Raw genomic sequence first — 17,532 nt, 5'->3', positions numbered from 1 at the left:
CCCCTAACCCTTCCTGTAAAATACACACGCACCCTAACCCCTAACCCTTCAATAAAATATACACGCACCCTAACCCCTAACCCTTCCTGTAAAATACACACGCACCCTAACCCCTAACCCTTCCTGTAAAATACACACGCACCCTAACCCTTCAATAAAATACACACGCACCCTAACCCCTAACCCCTAACCCAAACATGCTGATATAATCAGCCAGTATATTTACGCTGCATCTTTTCAGCCTTGTTTAAACATCTCTAACGGCACACAAGCATAAGAAATGACTGCCTTTCTCTTCCCGAACTCCCAAGCCCGTTTTCCGAAAGCCGACGTTTTCATTTCCAAACTCTCCCCAGATCGGGGGGGGGGGCATACCCGTCACTGCATGAATATTCATGCCGACGCCGGAGTGGCAGTTGGCGTCCCCTAAGCGGCACAAAAAAAAACGCTCGTTAGTGACCGACGACTTCCTGCCGTTACGCATCGCCGAGCCAAAACCTGCACTAAATGTACGCTTCTGTGTTTGGATTCAGGAGAGCCGCATGACGACGCATGCGGAGGATGAATCACAGGGTTCGGGACTCCATGACACGCCTGCAGGATGCTTAGGGGTGTCACCCTGGGACTCGCTCCTGTCTGATGTGCGTCTCTTTTTGGGAAGGCCGCGGAGATAGCCACGGCTGCGCGCTCAGAACAATGAGTGATGGGGTCGCCATGGAGATATGCTAATGTGCTCATTTGCATATTCCGTGCAGGGACGCACTGGCACAACAGCGAAACACAATGTATCCAAACGAGCACGTCTGTGATGTCATAAGCTGGGGGGATTTAAGTCTTGCACAGAAAGAAAAAAAAAAAACCGGCACACTGGCAGACAATGGCTCTCACGAAACGGCCCCTAAAAAGAGCCCTAACAGCATCCCGGGTGAGTATTTAAATGAATGTGTCCGCGCATCACGATTCACAGCTCAGTCTTTCCTGGTCGTTTCCATTAGTGATGAGCTATAAAGTCATAACGTTCTTTTGATTTCTATCCCGCTTTGAGATCAAAGTGGAACACGGACATTTCCTCCATTCATTTCCATCTTAATGCAGTGAGGAGTGACTGCGACTGACCCTATCCACCCCTCCATCCCCTCTCCCACCCCCTCCCTACATCCTCTCCCTCTATCCTTTCCCTCCCTTCCATCATCTCCTCCATCCCTTCCCTCCATTCTCACCCCAAGCCTCTTGGTCAATCCCCTCCTCCTAAATCACGCTGGCTGGTGAAAGATTTTTCAGCAATGCAAATGACCGCAAGCCGCACGGTGCTTTATTACACAGCATAACTACACATGTTACTCAGCAGAATAAATGTATAACGGCCTGTGATTCGCTCAGTACATATCAGGCGCCGTGGCACAGATGAAATGTAAGATGGCCTGTGATTCGCTTACGATGCATCAGGAGCAGATGGGGAAGTGAGAGCTGACCTCCCAGGGAGGGGGTCCACGTGGTGTTTATATACCCATCATCACCTCCGCCGTGCCTGGACCCTGCCTGCCCCCCACAGCAGCCTCTGAAGGGCCTGGCTGTCACTCAGCAGAGGTGCGAGACTGACGATTCCCAGGAGTGGGTCGTGGATCCGGGGGGAGGAGGCTGGTGGACTGCGAGACGTCAGCCGGGGAGTGTGGGGGCAGCCGGGCCCCCAGAGTCTCACAGGAAGCTGTTAAATGCTGCTAACTGGTTCCACTAATGGGCGCCGCTGATGAGCGCTGTGAGGAGGAGAAACAGCTAGAGAATGACGTGTGGGATGGGTATGTCCGCCGAGGAGCGGGAACAGCAGATACTGATCTGCTGTGTCACTGATGTTAAGGAACAGTCCCATTCCTTACAGCTGACTACAAACGCTAACGAAGTAATCAGAGTGAAAAGGCAGGAGCCCTCAGGGAGTTCCAGCTGTAAATTGTCTCATGTAGACTATGGGGTGTTAAACACAGTGATGTAGATATGGGCCTCAGATCTGAACAGTGCTGAAGGACCAATCAGATGCTTAATTCCCAGGAAGGGGTGGATCTCGGCTCATGGTCAGCGAACCGCTCCCCCAAAATACCGCTCAAGCGCCAGCATTTACATTCCCCATGTGACCTCCGTCATCATGGTAATCGCAACAGCATGCAATTCATAATGCCACTCCGGCACGGTAATTATTTTGGGTGTCTAGCGAGTCGCACTCAGGTGTATAGATGGGAGCGGTTGCCAGAGTCTGTGCAGAGGCAGGTCTATAAAGCGAGGTCTCCTTTTAGGCAGGTCTATAAAGCGAGGTCTCCTTTTAGGCAGGTCTATAAAGCGAGGTCTCCTTTTAGGCAGGTCTATAAAGCGAGGTCTCCTTTTAGGCAGGTCTATAAAGCGAGGTCTCCTTTTAATGGACACGGCAGAGTGGGCGCTGTTCATTAACGACGGGACGTTAGACGCCGGGCGGCACAGTCGCTAAATGATGGAGTCTGAGGGCACGGAGGCTGAGGCCGCTGGCACGGTGTGAAGGCGATGGAGGGCTGGGGCCAGGCCCGGCGGACCTCAGGCTCCGCTGGTTTTTCACGGTGTGGCGGGTGGTCCAGACAGGTGGGGCTGAACAGGGCCGGGCAGTGTGGGGGCACTGGGCCTTGGCAAAGGCCTAGACAGGACACACCAGCTTGCTGCCAGGCAAGGTGTACATCATACAGACAGGGAGTCCCCATGATGCTCCGGGGCGAATACAGGTGTGAGATGCAGCGCTCCTGAAACGGCGCACTGCCCGCGCCGGGGAGCGCGTGCCATCGACCTTGCGCTAAACCGCACATCCCAATTAAACTAAGAGGCCATAAATAAGAGTGCTCGTTTATGGAGGTGGGGGCGGGGGGTGTTTCTCAGCCGCTAGAATCCCACGACGAGGGCGGAGGCTGTTGGCGCAATCCGGCGGCCGCTGTTCCCGTAACCAGAGAGATGGAGAGTTGGTCTCTTTTCAATTAGCCAAGAGATATGGGGCTTCGGTGCTATGAGAGACAGGCTGTAGGGCTGGGGTCTGTGCACACGGTGGGGGGGTATACACAGACCGACAGGTCTCTCAGCCCCGCACCCCCCACAAACCCCCATCCCGTGTTACCAGTTTGTGGGGGTGGTTCACACACCGCTTGTACGGCACACTGGCGAGTGCGTGATGTTTGGCGACATCCATTTAGTGTGTGGTCTTGGGGGTGGGGGGGGGCTGGTTATTTTCCCTCTTTATCTGCCTGGCACAATAATGGATGCTCTCATCTCAGAGTTCCCCTTTTACAGATTATTTCTTATCCCTGAATTTATCTCCCTCGATATAAATTAGCCTGACTCGCTATCAAGGTTAGCTCCCGACGTGGGCGGATGGTGGATGGCAGATGGGGGGGGGGGGGGAGACTTAGGGACCCCCGTCAGCTGCCGATCTCATACATCTGCCTTAACAAGATGTCTGCCGGGCTCCACAGACAGCCAGAATACTGAAGGCCGCCATTGGTCCCGTTTCAAAGTGAGACGCCGTCCGCCGCTTATGTTACCCTCTCCCCCTTACTCCCCCCCCCCTGCCCCGCGTATCACTGAGGAGAGGCTGGTTACTTCACAGAGACCCCCCCCCCCAAAAAAAAATGTCCAGGGATTGCAGAGAAAGACAAGCATCTGCAGTATCTGTGAGCTGCGCTGATGCACATGAATGCTCACCTGACTAACTGGGGGGGGGAGGGGGGGTTCACAGGAAAGTCTGGGAGTGTTATGAAGCCCACACCTGAGGGAGTGAAGTCTACCTATTTGTCTCAGAGTCATCTTAATATGGCCTGTGGTGTAAGCTTAGCCATTCCAGAGAATAAGTGGATAGCACACCAAGTGGTGGGGAGGAGACACTGCAGGGCATCCCTCTACAAAAGGCCCTGAGGCTTCTGGGTGCTGCACTGTCCTCCAGCCTACAGAGGGCGCACACACGCAGGGGCGGAGGACAGCCCAACACCACTGTGAGTCACCCCAATGGGACAGACAGGCTATTTATACAGGCAGCTGCATAACAATGGTGATGACGACACCACAGTGCATGATGTCACATGTCAAATGATGCCGGCATACCGGACACATTCCAGGGTGGATGCTATGGGCAAAATGGAAGAATCCAGGGTACAGAATCTTCCAGATCCATCTCTGTCTGTGCTGAGGTGATAAGAGCCCATCGCACATCACAGTGGCGACAGGAAGAACCGGCAGGTACCGTAACCCAAAAATATGCCCTCTAGAAATCAGCCAGCATGAGCAAGACCCGCCTAAATGCAGTCATGCCATGACAAGCCATTACCCAAAGCGGCATGAATTATCAGCAACATGCACAAAAAAAGTAATTAACCATGTGTAAAAATGAAGAGCTGCTCCAAGAATGGGGGCAGGGTGCGCTTCAGAGGGTCAAGATGCTGTGCCTGTTATCAGAAGGTCGCTGGTTTGAATCCCAGTGCCCACAGAGCAATGTCACTCGAGCAATGCCCTTAACCCCAAACGCTCCAGGAAATGGCTGACCTTGCTCTCCCGAGCCAGGAATGGGATCCTGATGGTGGATGATCCGTCCATTTCAGCAGCGGAGGTAACGTGGGGGCATCGGGGGGGGGAGGGGGGGTCTCAGCACACTGCCCTAATCTGCAGTCTAGCTGAACGACGTTCAGAGAAATGATTATTGTAAAACAAAAGGCATGGTTGACAGGATAATCACTCAGTGGATGACGACGGGTTTGGGGGGGGGGGGGGGTATGCCCCTTAAATTGACATGGCGGTGCTGTCCTTGGCGTCCTGCCGAGAACCTCGCCCTTCCGTGCAAATGACTTTGTAATCGCAGTTACATAAACCGCCAGTAATGGAGAATCTCCGATATCTCCGCGCTCTGGCTCCGTAAGGATCGGCCGTCCCCCCGACCTGGAGCCAGCGAGCGCCGACCCCAAAGGCCTTGGCGGTCACAGCCGTGATCATCGGCCTCGGCGAACTGGGACAAGGGGTCACGTGTCACCCACATTAACCCCTCACCTGCTGACTGGCTGTGAAGTGACAGAGGACCATTGTTCCCACGCCGCGGAACGGGAAAGGAACGTCAGCACGCCGAGTAAAGAAAAACACGACCGGAAAGGACTGGAGGATCATGAGCGATGGGCCCCTGCCATTGGCTAGAACAGAGCCAGGTTATTTCCCCTGTTGGAAAAAATCATTTTCAACTGACTAATTAACAGCTCATTCTTCTACAGGAATGTAATTCATATGAATTAACATTTTTAGAAATTTCAAAAAAAAAGAAAAAAAAAAAAAGAAAAAAGACAAAAACATGGCCTTGTATTTCAGTCTTTGCTTAGGACTGGAGATGCTGATTCGGAGAGGAAGGTGGGGCGTCGGACTGACCGTGAATTTATGCTTACTCTGTTACCCTAAGCATGATGCTGCCCTCCTGGGAGTACGACTTTGGGCATCTGAGACACACAAATGCGATTAAAGCTGGGAAAATAGGCTGTTAAAAGGGGTCCTTAGCGTGACGACGGGAGGGGGCTACGGATGCTTAATGGTCCTGCTTAACCTGCGTCACCAGGCTTAATGTTCAAAGAGTGACAGGGAGCAGATCGGTACATTGGGATACGAACAAAAGCAGCTCCAATATCCTTACGGGATTCATAGGATACATCCTCCCCCGCGTAAGGAGGTTATTCGCAGGGGAGCGACTGCGGTCACCTGATCGGCAGAGTCCAACCGGAAGCAAGGGAATAAAAGCCTGGACCGATGAGCCAGCATGACTGAGGTGTGGCGCTCCTCCGAGGACCCAGGGGATGCCCTCGGAGATGCCATTCTGGGCTCCACCAGTAGGGGGCGCCACATCAAACCACATCCGCTTCCACAGACTGTTCCCACCATTCCATTTAGCCAGCTGACTACTCCCTTCCCTAAACACACCACTGAAGTTACATCATCATCGCTTTTTATGGTTTTCCTCTCATGGCCCTTAATCCCAAAAAGCTTCTTATTAAGGCGCCAAACGGCACTGGGAGTCTCTCTGTTTCGGGATTATCTGAGGAGTTGAAATCTTCCTTGGCAGGACACACAGCATGTGGGTTAATCACTAGTTGCCCCCGTGCGTTGCCCGTACACAGCGGCCCCAGCACCCCCCAGAGACACGGCGACAGATTCACCAGCCCGGGTCGCCAGTCTGATGAGCTTCCTGGCACGACGGTTGGATCCTAGTTGGAGTTTGCGCCTGTTTCAGTTTCTTAAGCTTTTACATTCCTTATATCGTCTCTGATGTTTCCAGAGACTGCTCTATTTGACAGATATGATTCTGAACATTTCTGGGTCACCGCTACCCCCCCCCCCCCCCCCAAAAAATCTTACAACCCCCTTCTCTGCTGGCCTCTGCTGTACCTTGCCCCCAATCCTCTTCAACCCTCAAGGCAGAGAACCCTGGAACCACACATACAACCCCCCCTTCCCCCCCAGCTAAGTCATTGCAGGTCCCACTTTCTAGAATCCCCCCTCACGTCAGGCAGTACCCTGGACAGCTATAGCTGAGGACCCCGGAGCAGCAAAACACCTGCCCCCTTCATTAATGATAGCTCCAGAGTGCGACGTTCATGCATTTCAAAGCTCAGGGCCCAGTCCTGGGGCTCATTAAAATCTCCTGAATAAAAGAGCGAGACTGGAAAGCATGAGCCCCACCGGGTAAAGACCCCTCTGCTGTCCCCACGAGTGGTGGGCAGTGCTGGGCAGGAGCCAGCTACATGTATGCCCGTATAATTACGTAATTACTAAATAAACTTAACTGTGATCCATCACAGTTACTGAGAAAAAGTAAATTAAATCACAGCTATTAATCAAAATGTTGGCGAATACTAAGGGGGTACATCCGAATATATTCTTTCCAGTAAAAAGAATATGTTTTGCATCTTTTCACTGGGCAGAAATCCCATCCTTTGGCAAATTTCCAGACGAGGGTCCCAGTTTAAAACATTTGTTAGAAAAGTCATGAAAAAGTTATCAGATGTAATAAATGACATTACTTTGATGAAGTAATCAAAATAGTTACATTACTTACTACATTTTTAACAGGGTAGCTAGTAATCTGTAACGTATTACAAGAGTAACCTTTCCCACACTATTGGTGGGCGTGTGGCAGTTAAGCGGAGGCGTCACGTGACGTAAGCGAGACGGGTAACAGCTCAGAACCTGGACCAGCACACGACGGCCGACCAGTTGGTCTTCACGTGCCTAGTGCCCTCCTTCCCTCACCAGCATTGTATGCAGGGCCCATCTGTTATTTACGAGGACACACACAGGCGTATAAGCAGCTCGTATCCGTTTATACGCCGCCAGTATCACAGGACGTAAATCAGGCCATGGGGCCGCGCCACGCTCCACCCCGCACACGCTACAACGCTCCCCCTTACCCATCAAGCACAGCTCTTCACGCCGTGATTTACAAACGTGCACAGACCTTTGATTTAATCGTGTGCAGGTGACCCGCAATTAATATTAAAATGGCCTTTACAAATTGATTCGCTAATCTTTTTAGTATCGCATTAATGTGGTGATTTATGAACTTGGAGCATGCGCCGATTTGGCATCCGTGAGAAGCCTCGCCGCTTTCCAGAGTGCAAGAAATGGCATGCGACTCCCAGACAGACACGCGGCGGATTCATGCCCGGAGTTCTCTGGGTTTGCCAACTGTGGTCAGCTGGCTGGAGCGGGATTTTCAATTCGAGTCCAGTCTGCTCACACATTTACATGTATGTAAGAGTTTCATTACCTTGTAAATAGTCCGTAGGGTTTATAAACTACTTCAGCGCTTTTGATATAGCAAATTCTAGGATTATAATGGAATAATATATATTTGCCGTAAGATTTCTAGCATGACCGTGACTGTCAGAAAGCGTGAGTGTCACACCAGATGCGTGAGAGTTGGCAACCCTGGTTCTCCACGGAGAAAGTCGCTCGCCAGTTCAACTGGAAGAATTACAGGGAGAGCAAAAAAAACTACGCAGATTTAAACTTTCAGCAAAAAATAAGTAAAGGACACCTAAACCAATGCCCTTATATTTTACTAGCTGAAACACCTGGACGTCTGTCATCTATCTTATCCATGATGTACATACAGTTTATGACCTTTATTTGGCCATTGAAAGGTTAAACTCGACATAAAACCAACAGAGCAAAAATCTCAAACCATCACGGGCAGCCAGTCACTATAGGGAAACACAACACGACCGGTTTCTGCTGCGATTCAGTTTTATTCCTAAAGAAGCTTCATGTTAAATTCCCCTCCCTGTAACGTCAGGTGTGACTGAATCAGCCGACGCTTAGTGACACGGTACAGAGACTCAGTTTGCCACCCGGTGTCGCGGCTCTGCTCCTGCCGGCAGTCAGATCTGCGGGGCTCAGATGATAATCTCCCCTAAAGCACGGGTCTGTGATCCTGCTCGCCCGCCCGGTCTCAGCACACGGACCACACTCACCGTACGTCACCGAGCTCGAGACGCATTTAGTCGCGAATGAGCCGAGGGCTTCGAGCCAAACCGTGTGAACCTGAGCCCCCCCCGGCACGTTGCCGGTGTCGCGGTGCTGTGAACTTTGTGGGTTTTTTCCCACATTATACTGGGGTGCCGGCCCACTAAAACGCTTAAATAATGATTTTGGGGCCGTCCGGCAAAGAACGGGGTGTGGTATCTTACAGGGACGTTTCACTCCACCTATCAGGGTGCCGCCTCACTTTCGGGGCTGTCAGGTGGGTTGCCGGGTGAAAGGCGAGCGCTTCGTTCACGGATCGCTCCGTCAGCAATGCTGTAAGAGTAAACAGAGCCCTGAGTGATCACTGGGGGCCTCCTGTAGGACATCTGTGAGATCCTGCAGACGTTCTGTTTACAGGAAACTCGAGCCCCGCCCAGGGGCTGTCAAACGGCACGCACTTAGCCCAGTGATTTAGGGGGGGGGAGTAGGAGGTGGCTGGCCAGGAAGCCCTGACGCTGGACAAGCTGCCTACTCGTGGAGTTCCACGTGGGGTCGTTTACCGAAGGCCAGCCACGCCTGCATCACCACCGTCACCGTCGCGCACGGGCAGAGCGGCGTTCCACCCAATTTCATATGCAAATTGACACTTTAATTGTCCTATACGGAGAATCCGAATGAGTGACGTGAACCGTGAAATAGGGCAGGAACAATCTGAATATTATTTAAGCCACGTCTAGTCGCTCCGGCTGGAGAAAGCGGTACCTTGAGTGGGAGCTCCTCCAGGCCGCATCCCCGCCTCGCTACCTCCGGGGAACGACGGATAAAACAAAAGTCAAACTGGCCTCAGATTTAAATTTATACTATTAATAATGTAGCAGCACAAGTGGAACGTCGACTGATGTCATTTCGCAGTAGGAGGGACCGAAATGGCAGCAGGCGCTGCCAAGGCCTGCCGACGCCACCCTGGTCCGGCAAGGCGATCTGGTGACACACGTCACGTCCAACCAAAACTTTAACGCTGTCAAGCGGCAATTTCCAGCCGATGATTTATGGGCACCGAATCTCCCTGAGTGACAGGGAGCAGATTCAACTGATGCGGAGCTGGAAACTGGCGCCATTCCGCAGCAAAGGCACCACACCATAAGTAAAATATAAATGTAGAAGAACATCAGTTATTTAACATAAAAACAGAGGCTGCACATATTCCTAATGGATTCTTTTTTTTGATGAATTATATCTCTCTACTATATATTTTAATATCTTCCTAATAAACACCAACAGTTTTATATATGAAGTTTAATACCAAATCTGTATTTTCACTGCGTACGGGACAAATATCCTGCACTGGCATTAAACGGATCCAACGCATTCCCCAGGGACATGCCCACGATCGCAACAACTGATTAGCCCATTGCTCACTGTAACCCCCCCCCCCCAACACTCAACCCGGATGGTATCAGATTGCTTCCTCCGTGTGACGCAATAAATGGCCAGGGTGGTGGGCAGTGGTCGGGTCTGAGGGTGTAAAAATGACGTCTCTTTTCCCTGCTCACCATGACAGAATCATGTTAAGCTTCCCAAGACGTCTCACCCCACCCTGAGGACCGGGACCCCATGCACAGAAGGTCTCACACCACCCTGAGGACCGGGGGCCCCCTTCCACAGAAGGTCTCACCCCCATCCTGAGGACCGGGGGCCCCCTTCCACAGAAGGTCTCACCCCCATCCTGAGGACCGGGGGCCCCCTTCCACAGAAGGTCTCACCCCACCCTGAGGACCGGGGGCCTCCTTCCACAGAAGGTCTCACCACACCCTGAGGACCGGGGGCCCCCTTCCACAGAAGGTCTCACACCACCCTGAGGACCGGGGGCACCCTTCCACAGAAGGTCTCACACCACCCTGAGGACCGGGGGCCCCCTTCCACAGAAGGTCTGACATCACACTGAGGACCGGGGGCTCCCTTCCACAGAAGGTCTCACCCCACCCTAAGGACCGGGGCCCCCTTCCACAGAAGGTCTCACCCCCACCCTGAGGACCGGGGGCACCCTTCCACAGAAGGTCTCACACCACCCTGAGGACCGGGGGCACCCTTGCACAGAAGGTCTGACATCACACTGAGGACCGGGGGTGCCCTGCATGCCCCAGAATCACCATGGCCCACTTGCTCCAACATGGTAATCCTTAAACCCCCGCCAGGGGCATCAAAAGAAAGCAGCTTGAACTTACATGGGTGGCGTCTTCCCGTCTTCCATCGAGTGGCAAGGAATCTCCAGGCAGAATCTGCGGGCAAAGAGGCAGAGAATTAGAAGTTTGTGAAATGGCGAAAGACCACCAACATCGACGTGAAAAGCAAGACCACCAGGATCAACGTGAAGAGCAAGACCACCAGCATGGACGTGAAGAGCAAGACCACCGGCATTGACGTGAAAAGCAAGACCACCAGGATCAACGTGAAGAGCAAATCACCAGCATCGACGTGAAAAGCAAGATCACCAGCATCTAAATGATGAACTCACAAGCCTCTCAGAGATCACCTGTCTGAGTAAGACCACCCCAAACTTAACACAAGATCACTTCCTCCGGATTATGCCTCCCCAGCAAACCCACCCCACCTTCTCCTCCCTAACCCCCAGCCTGCTGAGCGGAGCACTATTCTTATACTTACAATTTATCACAGAGTCTCGAGACTCATTATTCACAATGATTTTAAAGAGAAAAAAATTAAAAAACAATATATATATATATATTTATTAAAAAGTTAGCTGTAGGTTGTGAGCAAGAGCCATCATTTTCACAGTCAGAATTATTATTCATTTAGTACATAAATGCAGTTACCATGTACAAAAGTGGACGACGTAAAGAAAAACAACAGATGAGGACTGTGGTGATTTTCTGTCAACCTTGTTTTTCTGGGCATGACCTAAACCACTCTGCCACCTCCTGGCCCAAATTAGTTCAATCACTCATCTCTTTCCCACCCCTCCACCCCATTGACCCCGATTGGCTTGGGACAGCCAGGAAATAAGCAACGTGCCGGAAGCCTGTCTCATGGCTATTACTGGTCAGGCTGACTGCTTCGCCTAGATTTCCCACAATGCTCAGGGGTGGGGTGGGGGGGGGGCGGGGCACACAGACAACCAATCCGAATAGTCCCCATTGCTCCCCCTCTATTTCTGCTCAATCTGCGGTGACAGAGATGAGAGGAGAAGCTTGGAGGTGTGTTTGTGTGTTTGTGAAGAGAATCCGTCCACAAACGCGATCAGTGTCCTACCGGCGCCGAAGCCCACGATGTTCGCTAACAAATCCACAGCCTCCCTCTGTGTCACCGTTCGCATGGCCGAGACCGTCGGCTGTGTTTGGGAACACGTGGCGAAACCCCCCCCCGGCACTCGGCAGATGTCACACCCCCGCTAAATAAAGGCCAGCCCAATGTTCCGTGCTGAGTGTTCCCACAAAAAAAGAAAAAGTTTGAACATATTTGCATAAAGGTTATTGCCAGGAATTTATGTAAGGAGCCAAAGGTGAGGCCCATTAGCGGACGGAGGCGTTCACCGGAGGAGACATCAATCTCAAACGAGAGATGGGCAGACATGGCGTCCACCTGCTCGGGGCGAGGGTCAGATCGACGCCTTTCTGGGGAAATTACCATATGGGCCTGCGGTAGTCTATCAATCTACCCGCAAAGAAGCCAGGGAAGCACAGGTCAGCTCAAAGTCACAGAGTGAGGAGCGGTTAGAACCCAGGGACATGGAACGTTCCGGCGAGGGGAAGATCTTAAAGAGGAGATGTCCCAGAAAAGGCGATGAATTGCGATTAGCGGTGGGATTGTGCTCACATTATATGCTGAGCACTACTCATTATGAATGCAGAGGTGCTGACGAGGGATTCCTTGTTTTTATTGTTGTTTTAACCTCAATCGGGTCTAGAAAAACTCTGTGAGCGTGTTCTGTTGTTCAGCTTCCGCTGGTCACAGGTCATCATGTAAAGGGAGACATTTTCACTCCTCGAGGCAAACCGAGCCGCCCAGAGGTCCCATGATCCTGACTACTGGAAACAGGGGGCCAGTGAGCAGAGATACCCCTCGCCAACCATGAAGCCCTAGATTACGCACTGAAGCTAGGCCAGCATCAGAAAGGTAGGCCGCGCTCCATCAAAGGCCGATCACCGAGACAGACCAACTCAATCAATAGCCGTTTCCACACATCTCTGAAAGCACAAAAGCATCTCATAACAGGGCAAGCACAGGTTCAGCAGAAGGAGGGGAGAGACTCAAAGTGAAATGAAAAACATTCCCAGCACCGTGAGTTCAGGAAAAACCACATTCATGATATCAATCAAAAAGGCAGTGGCCATACACCAATGAGCCAGAACATTATGACAACCTGCACACGATGCAAAGGAGGTCAAATATCTCGTAAAAACGGAGCACATCAAGGTGTTAGATATGTTAGATGCTAAGCTAACTATCAGTACTCGTAAATCGAAATGTTGAATGCAGAAGAAATAGGAAGGGATGAAGAGCATCAGAGCGTCTCCGAAACAGCGAGCCTTGATGGGGGGGGGGGGCTCACAGTCAGTCATGGGGAGTGTACCTACTGAGAGAGGGCTGAGGAGGGAAAGAAAGACCACGATCCACCGACAGGGTGTTGGGCAGCCATTGGTGTATCCATCTCTACCCAAAGGGCTGCTTGTCAGCACGGTGCCGTGCCGTCTGACCAAACACATCACTGCAAACACAGGATCTGCCGCACATCCAACACGTCCCCCCGCGGCGATGACGCTGAATGGTCTGAGAAACAGCTCCATTAGGCTCGAAACACGGTGGTCGTGTCTTTGGGGAACCTCACGGACTCCGGCGTCCGGGAACGCCACAAAAACAGGATGAAGATGAAATAAAACTGGGCAAAAGCGCCAGATTCCCCCCAAAATATCATTACATGGACACGTTTACTCTGGATAAGAAAGTGTTATCTTAAAGTTGCAGAATGTATTGGAAATGCAGTGATAACGGGATCCTTCTGGCGGCTGAATTTGGGAGAATATTTAATAGATAATCCAGATAAATAGTGGATTAACAGGAACCATTTTACCAGGGGAGGCTTCTTTTAATTCCCCTTTTTTCCAAAATGTGGTCTTTTTTTTTTTTTTTTTTTTGGGGGGGGGGGGGGTTCCCTTTTATGAGGGGGGTGCCTTCTGAAATGCATGTTCACGATTTTAACCCCACCATAAAGTGCTAAGAGGTGATCCCAGAAGATTGGGAGACGGTAAATAATCGTTGGGGGGGGGCTATCCCTTTGGTGACAAAGATACAGATCAGTGCTCACCGGCAACCAGCACCCCCTCCCCTGTTCCACGCACAGACACATCTCAACTGGCATGATGACCTCATCCATCACATGCAGATCGAGGTGCTCTCCAGAGCACAGTTTGGATGGATGGATGGATGGATGGATGGGTGTTCACAACCTTAGGCTCTGAGATGTTTCATCACACCCGCAAAAACCCCAGGCCTAGATTGAAGACCAACAACTCCACCAGTCCTGATGGCAGACTGTTTCCCATTTTAACCCGCCCCCCTGCCGGTAGCAGTTTCCTCATCTAAGTGCTCCTCAAGCCCCCCCAGCCTCGACACCAGTGAGTGACAGAGACATCGGCTCCCATGTCTAGAACAGAAACAATGCCACCAAATACGTCCCAGCAGCACAGTGACTGTCACCCTTACGAGGCCTTCAGCTGTTTCCAGGCATGTCCTATATTTAAGAAAAAACATTAAGTACACAACAGATTTGCAATCATAATATTTCTGGAAAGACATGTTTACTCAACACAGCCTGCTGTAAGCAGACGCCAAGCGTTGCCTCACAGAAGCACCGGGTTTGATTATGGCGACGTCAGCCAGTCTGAGCTACAGCCCAAAACACTCTGATCAGGCTCCTGCGCCCTTCCTACGGCACGAACGGCGTCGAGCCACGAGATGAGCGGGAACCAATCAGCCGACGCCTCCTGCCGCCAAGTTTCCATAATATTTGGCCCAGGAAAAAATGCAGGATAAAGGGCTGCGATCCTAAATCATTACCGCACTGCGCCCGCAGACGACCTGTAATTATTTCCCTCATCTGATCCGCACAGAGACGCTCTATAGGCACTTAGCGATGAAATCGTGCGCGCAGATTACACTGGAATTATTGAAAATTAAGTCTTATTTCGACTGAGAATGGACAATCTCTCAGAGAGCGATTCATGCACGTAATGACTATTTTTTAGATAAATCGAGAGTAATTGCACGCGCCGCAATGCTCGACGGGGAGCGAGACAAGAGTACAATCAGCACCGGCAAATCGCAGCCCTGGGGGGGGGGCGGAGGGGGTGGGGCTGTGACACACCTCTCCACACCGCAGGGAAACACACACGTTTTTATAAAAAATGCTAAAAATACTATTTATCCCCAAAGATTAAAATAGGATGTGCATTTTAGCCGTTTTTGAGCCACATGACAGCCAATATATTTATCACTGATATGGATAAGCAGCCAACCACAAATCTGTAGTTAAACACACATTTTCAGTGGGTGACACTGCTTCTTAAGATCCTATGAATGTGTGAAGCAACCACAATATATAATACAGACAGTGAGAGGGTGCAAGAGGCGAAAGAGCCAATGAAATCGCTCGCCCTCCACCACAGAAGATGACTGATTGTCCATTGCAGTCATCCACAGAATTTTAGGAGTATTCAGTTTAGTATGTCTTTAGCTCTAGTGCTTCTAACTTTGAATTTTGACTAAGATCCAAATATTGACCAACACACATCAGACCAATGTTAAACGATATTTTAGAAAATGCACTTTAGTAATTTGATGACTTGCACAAATTTTTCGAAATTTTGTTTTTGGATACGTCTTGCATATAACCATGTGGATCTTTTCACGTTTTCAATTGCTTACCTAAGGTCTTAACGCATGCATACAGTCAGATGCTCAACTGGGTTTAGGCTAAATACCATACTGAATAGTCCAACAGCATTTCCCTCTCGGCACACGAACAGATCCGGCTCCTTCTCCACTGCCATAATATACCGGCTGTGGTAGTTTTTCCCATATGTTTCCGGAACGGTCCATGCTCACTCTGGATCCCAGATAATGATGCTGACAGACTCTGTTTGTGTCTAGGAGACAAACATAAACACCCTGTACCAATTATTCCCCAGTAAGATGTCTCCCGACAGGAGCTGGGAAAATCATCTTCCCAGCAAAAATGACAGAATGTACCGGAATGTGCAGGAGATAACAGCAGAAATGACAGGAGGGATAGCTGATGCTAATTTGAGTAATTTGAATCTTCTCCAAACGAGACGCGGAGGCTTCGCGGGGACCCGATTACCCGGGAACACCGCTCGTTCTCGAGACTCTTCCAGGGACTGGATCGGCAGACAAGTGGGAGAGACAGAGAAATGGAAGACAAAGGACCAAGAGGCACTAATGGGTGTGTTTACAGGCCCTCCGAGGGGGGGGGGGGGGGGGGGGGGGAGGGGGTCACGTCCTGAGCTGAAACGCAGCGGCCTGCACACGTGAATGTCAGTCTGCTCGTGTGCAGTCAGAATCCCATTTCCTGGCACATTTCATAAGAGCCATCAGTGTTTTATGTGACAGAGAAGCTGGCAGGAGCTTCACGCTGCTGGATTTTGTGGTGCGTCAGTAAGCCACACATATATTTGCCTGTGTGTGTCAGAGATCGCCGGTTCTCAGATGAATATTGATTTCATTCTTCACTGCGGAAGCGTTTCCGAGAACCACAAAGCACATAACTCCCCCCCTTAAAAAAAGACTGAAACCCGGAACGGGGGGGGCAGAAGGTCTCTTACTCTGGCTTCCTGCCCGCGATTCCGCCTGTCCTCCTCCTCGATAGGGCCGGTGGGCTGAGAGCGAGATTTCAGGCTTTTCCGAGGGTCATGTGCGGGACATCTTACAGCGGCTGGACAATCTCAGGCATGGATAATATTCTGAATTATTTCCAGGGGTGCAAATCAATGCAGGCCGAATTAATTTCCCAAACACTTAAGCATCCCGTCTCCGTTCCGCCTCCACGAGACAGATCTTTGACAGTGGGAAGAGCTCAGAATTCAGAAGGCAGCGCGCTCAGAGCTGGAAGGTCACAGCCAGGGAACAAAACAGAGTTTTGGAAGGTAATTTACTTCCAAATGTCATGACCTGCAATTACCCTGGTGTTCCTCGAGAGCGACCGCGTCCGGAGCTCGGCGTGGCCTTTGAGGTGCGCTCTCCCGTGCTCAATTACTGGAAACCGGCATGGAAATTAATTAACCTGAATTATTATTTATGGAAACCCAACCCAATTAGCCATAGAAGGGCTACCATATGGTGTACGGAGAGCTCAGCTCCTTGACGTCGTTACACGCGACTAAGCTTTAGGGGTTTCGGTGGACGGCATCACTGACGATGTGGGGAAGAAAAACACTCCCATTTGCAGACAAGAAGAAACAAATTTTCGGATCACCGTAGCCGGATGTACAACGATCGCTGTGAACTGGTCAACTTAGAGCATTTAGATAAGTGAGCAAAAATACAGGATGCAAGAAATTTATACAATGACATTAGAAACCACACAAATAGGATCAATTATTGTATCTCAGTGCTATATCTTAAAATAAGAAAACAAAATATACTGAACATTATGGTCACTACTAGACTGTGGCATAAATCCAGGTTCAGATACATTTTATCCCACACACACCTAAAAAATGTCCTCACAAGGTAAAAATGTGTCTGGTTTGGTCTCTACAATGTGGTACATACAAACACACCTTCAGGAACGCTATATCACCATTGTAACTGCAGCCCTAACACAGAATCAGACCAGCTACACTGTCAGAGATGGAGATCCGCGTGCTTACACAGCGTTCCCGTCAGAGATGGAGATCCGCGTGCTTACACACCGTTCCCGTCAGAGATGGAGATCCGCGTTCTTACACACCGTTCCCGTCAGAGATGGAGATCCGCGTGCTTACACGGCGTTCCCGTCAGAGATGG

At 50.8% G+C, this 17,532-nt stretch overlaps 1 protein-coding gene across 7 annotated transcripts in view; it reads right to left on the bottom strand.

Annotated features, from left to right (window-relative positions):
- Nucleotides 1-17,532, bottom strand: part of rbfox1 (RNA binding fox-1 homolog 1) — a 270,001-nt gene that overhangs the window by 200,292 nt on the left and 52,177 nt on the right. For all 7 annotated transcript variants that reach the window (XM_072705278.1, XM_072705282.1, XM_072705283.1 and 4 more), the window contains exon 2: nucleotides 10,716-10,769. In XM_072705278.1, coding sequence (XP_072561379.1) covers nucleotides 10,716-10,769 — 54 coding nt within the window. The remainder of the gene's footprint in view (nucleotides 1-10,715; nucleotides 10,770-17,532) is intronic.

Source organism: Paramormyrops kingsleyae, chromosome 22 (assembly GCF_048594095.1).
Source record: "Paramormyrops kingsleyae isolate MSU_618 chromosome 22, PKINGS_0.4, whole genome shotgun sequence".
Taxonomy (NCBI): domain Eukaryota; kingdom Metazoa; phylum Chordata; class Actinopteri; order Osteoglossiformes; family Mormyridae; genus Paramormyrops; species Paramormyrops kingsleyae.
The sequence above is the reverse complement of the archived record's forward strand: the minus strand, read 5'-3'. Positions and strand labels throughout refer to the sequence as shown.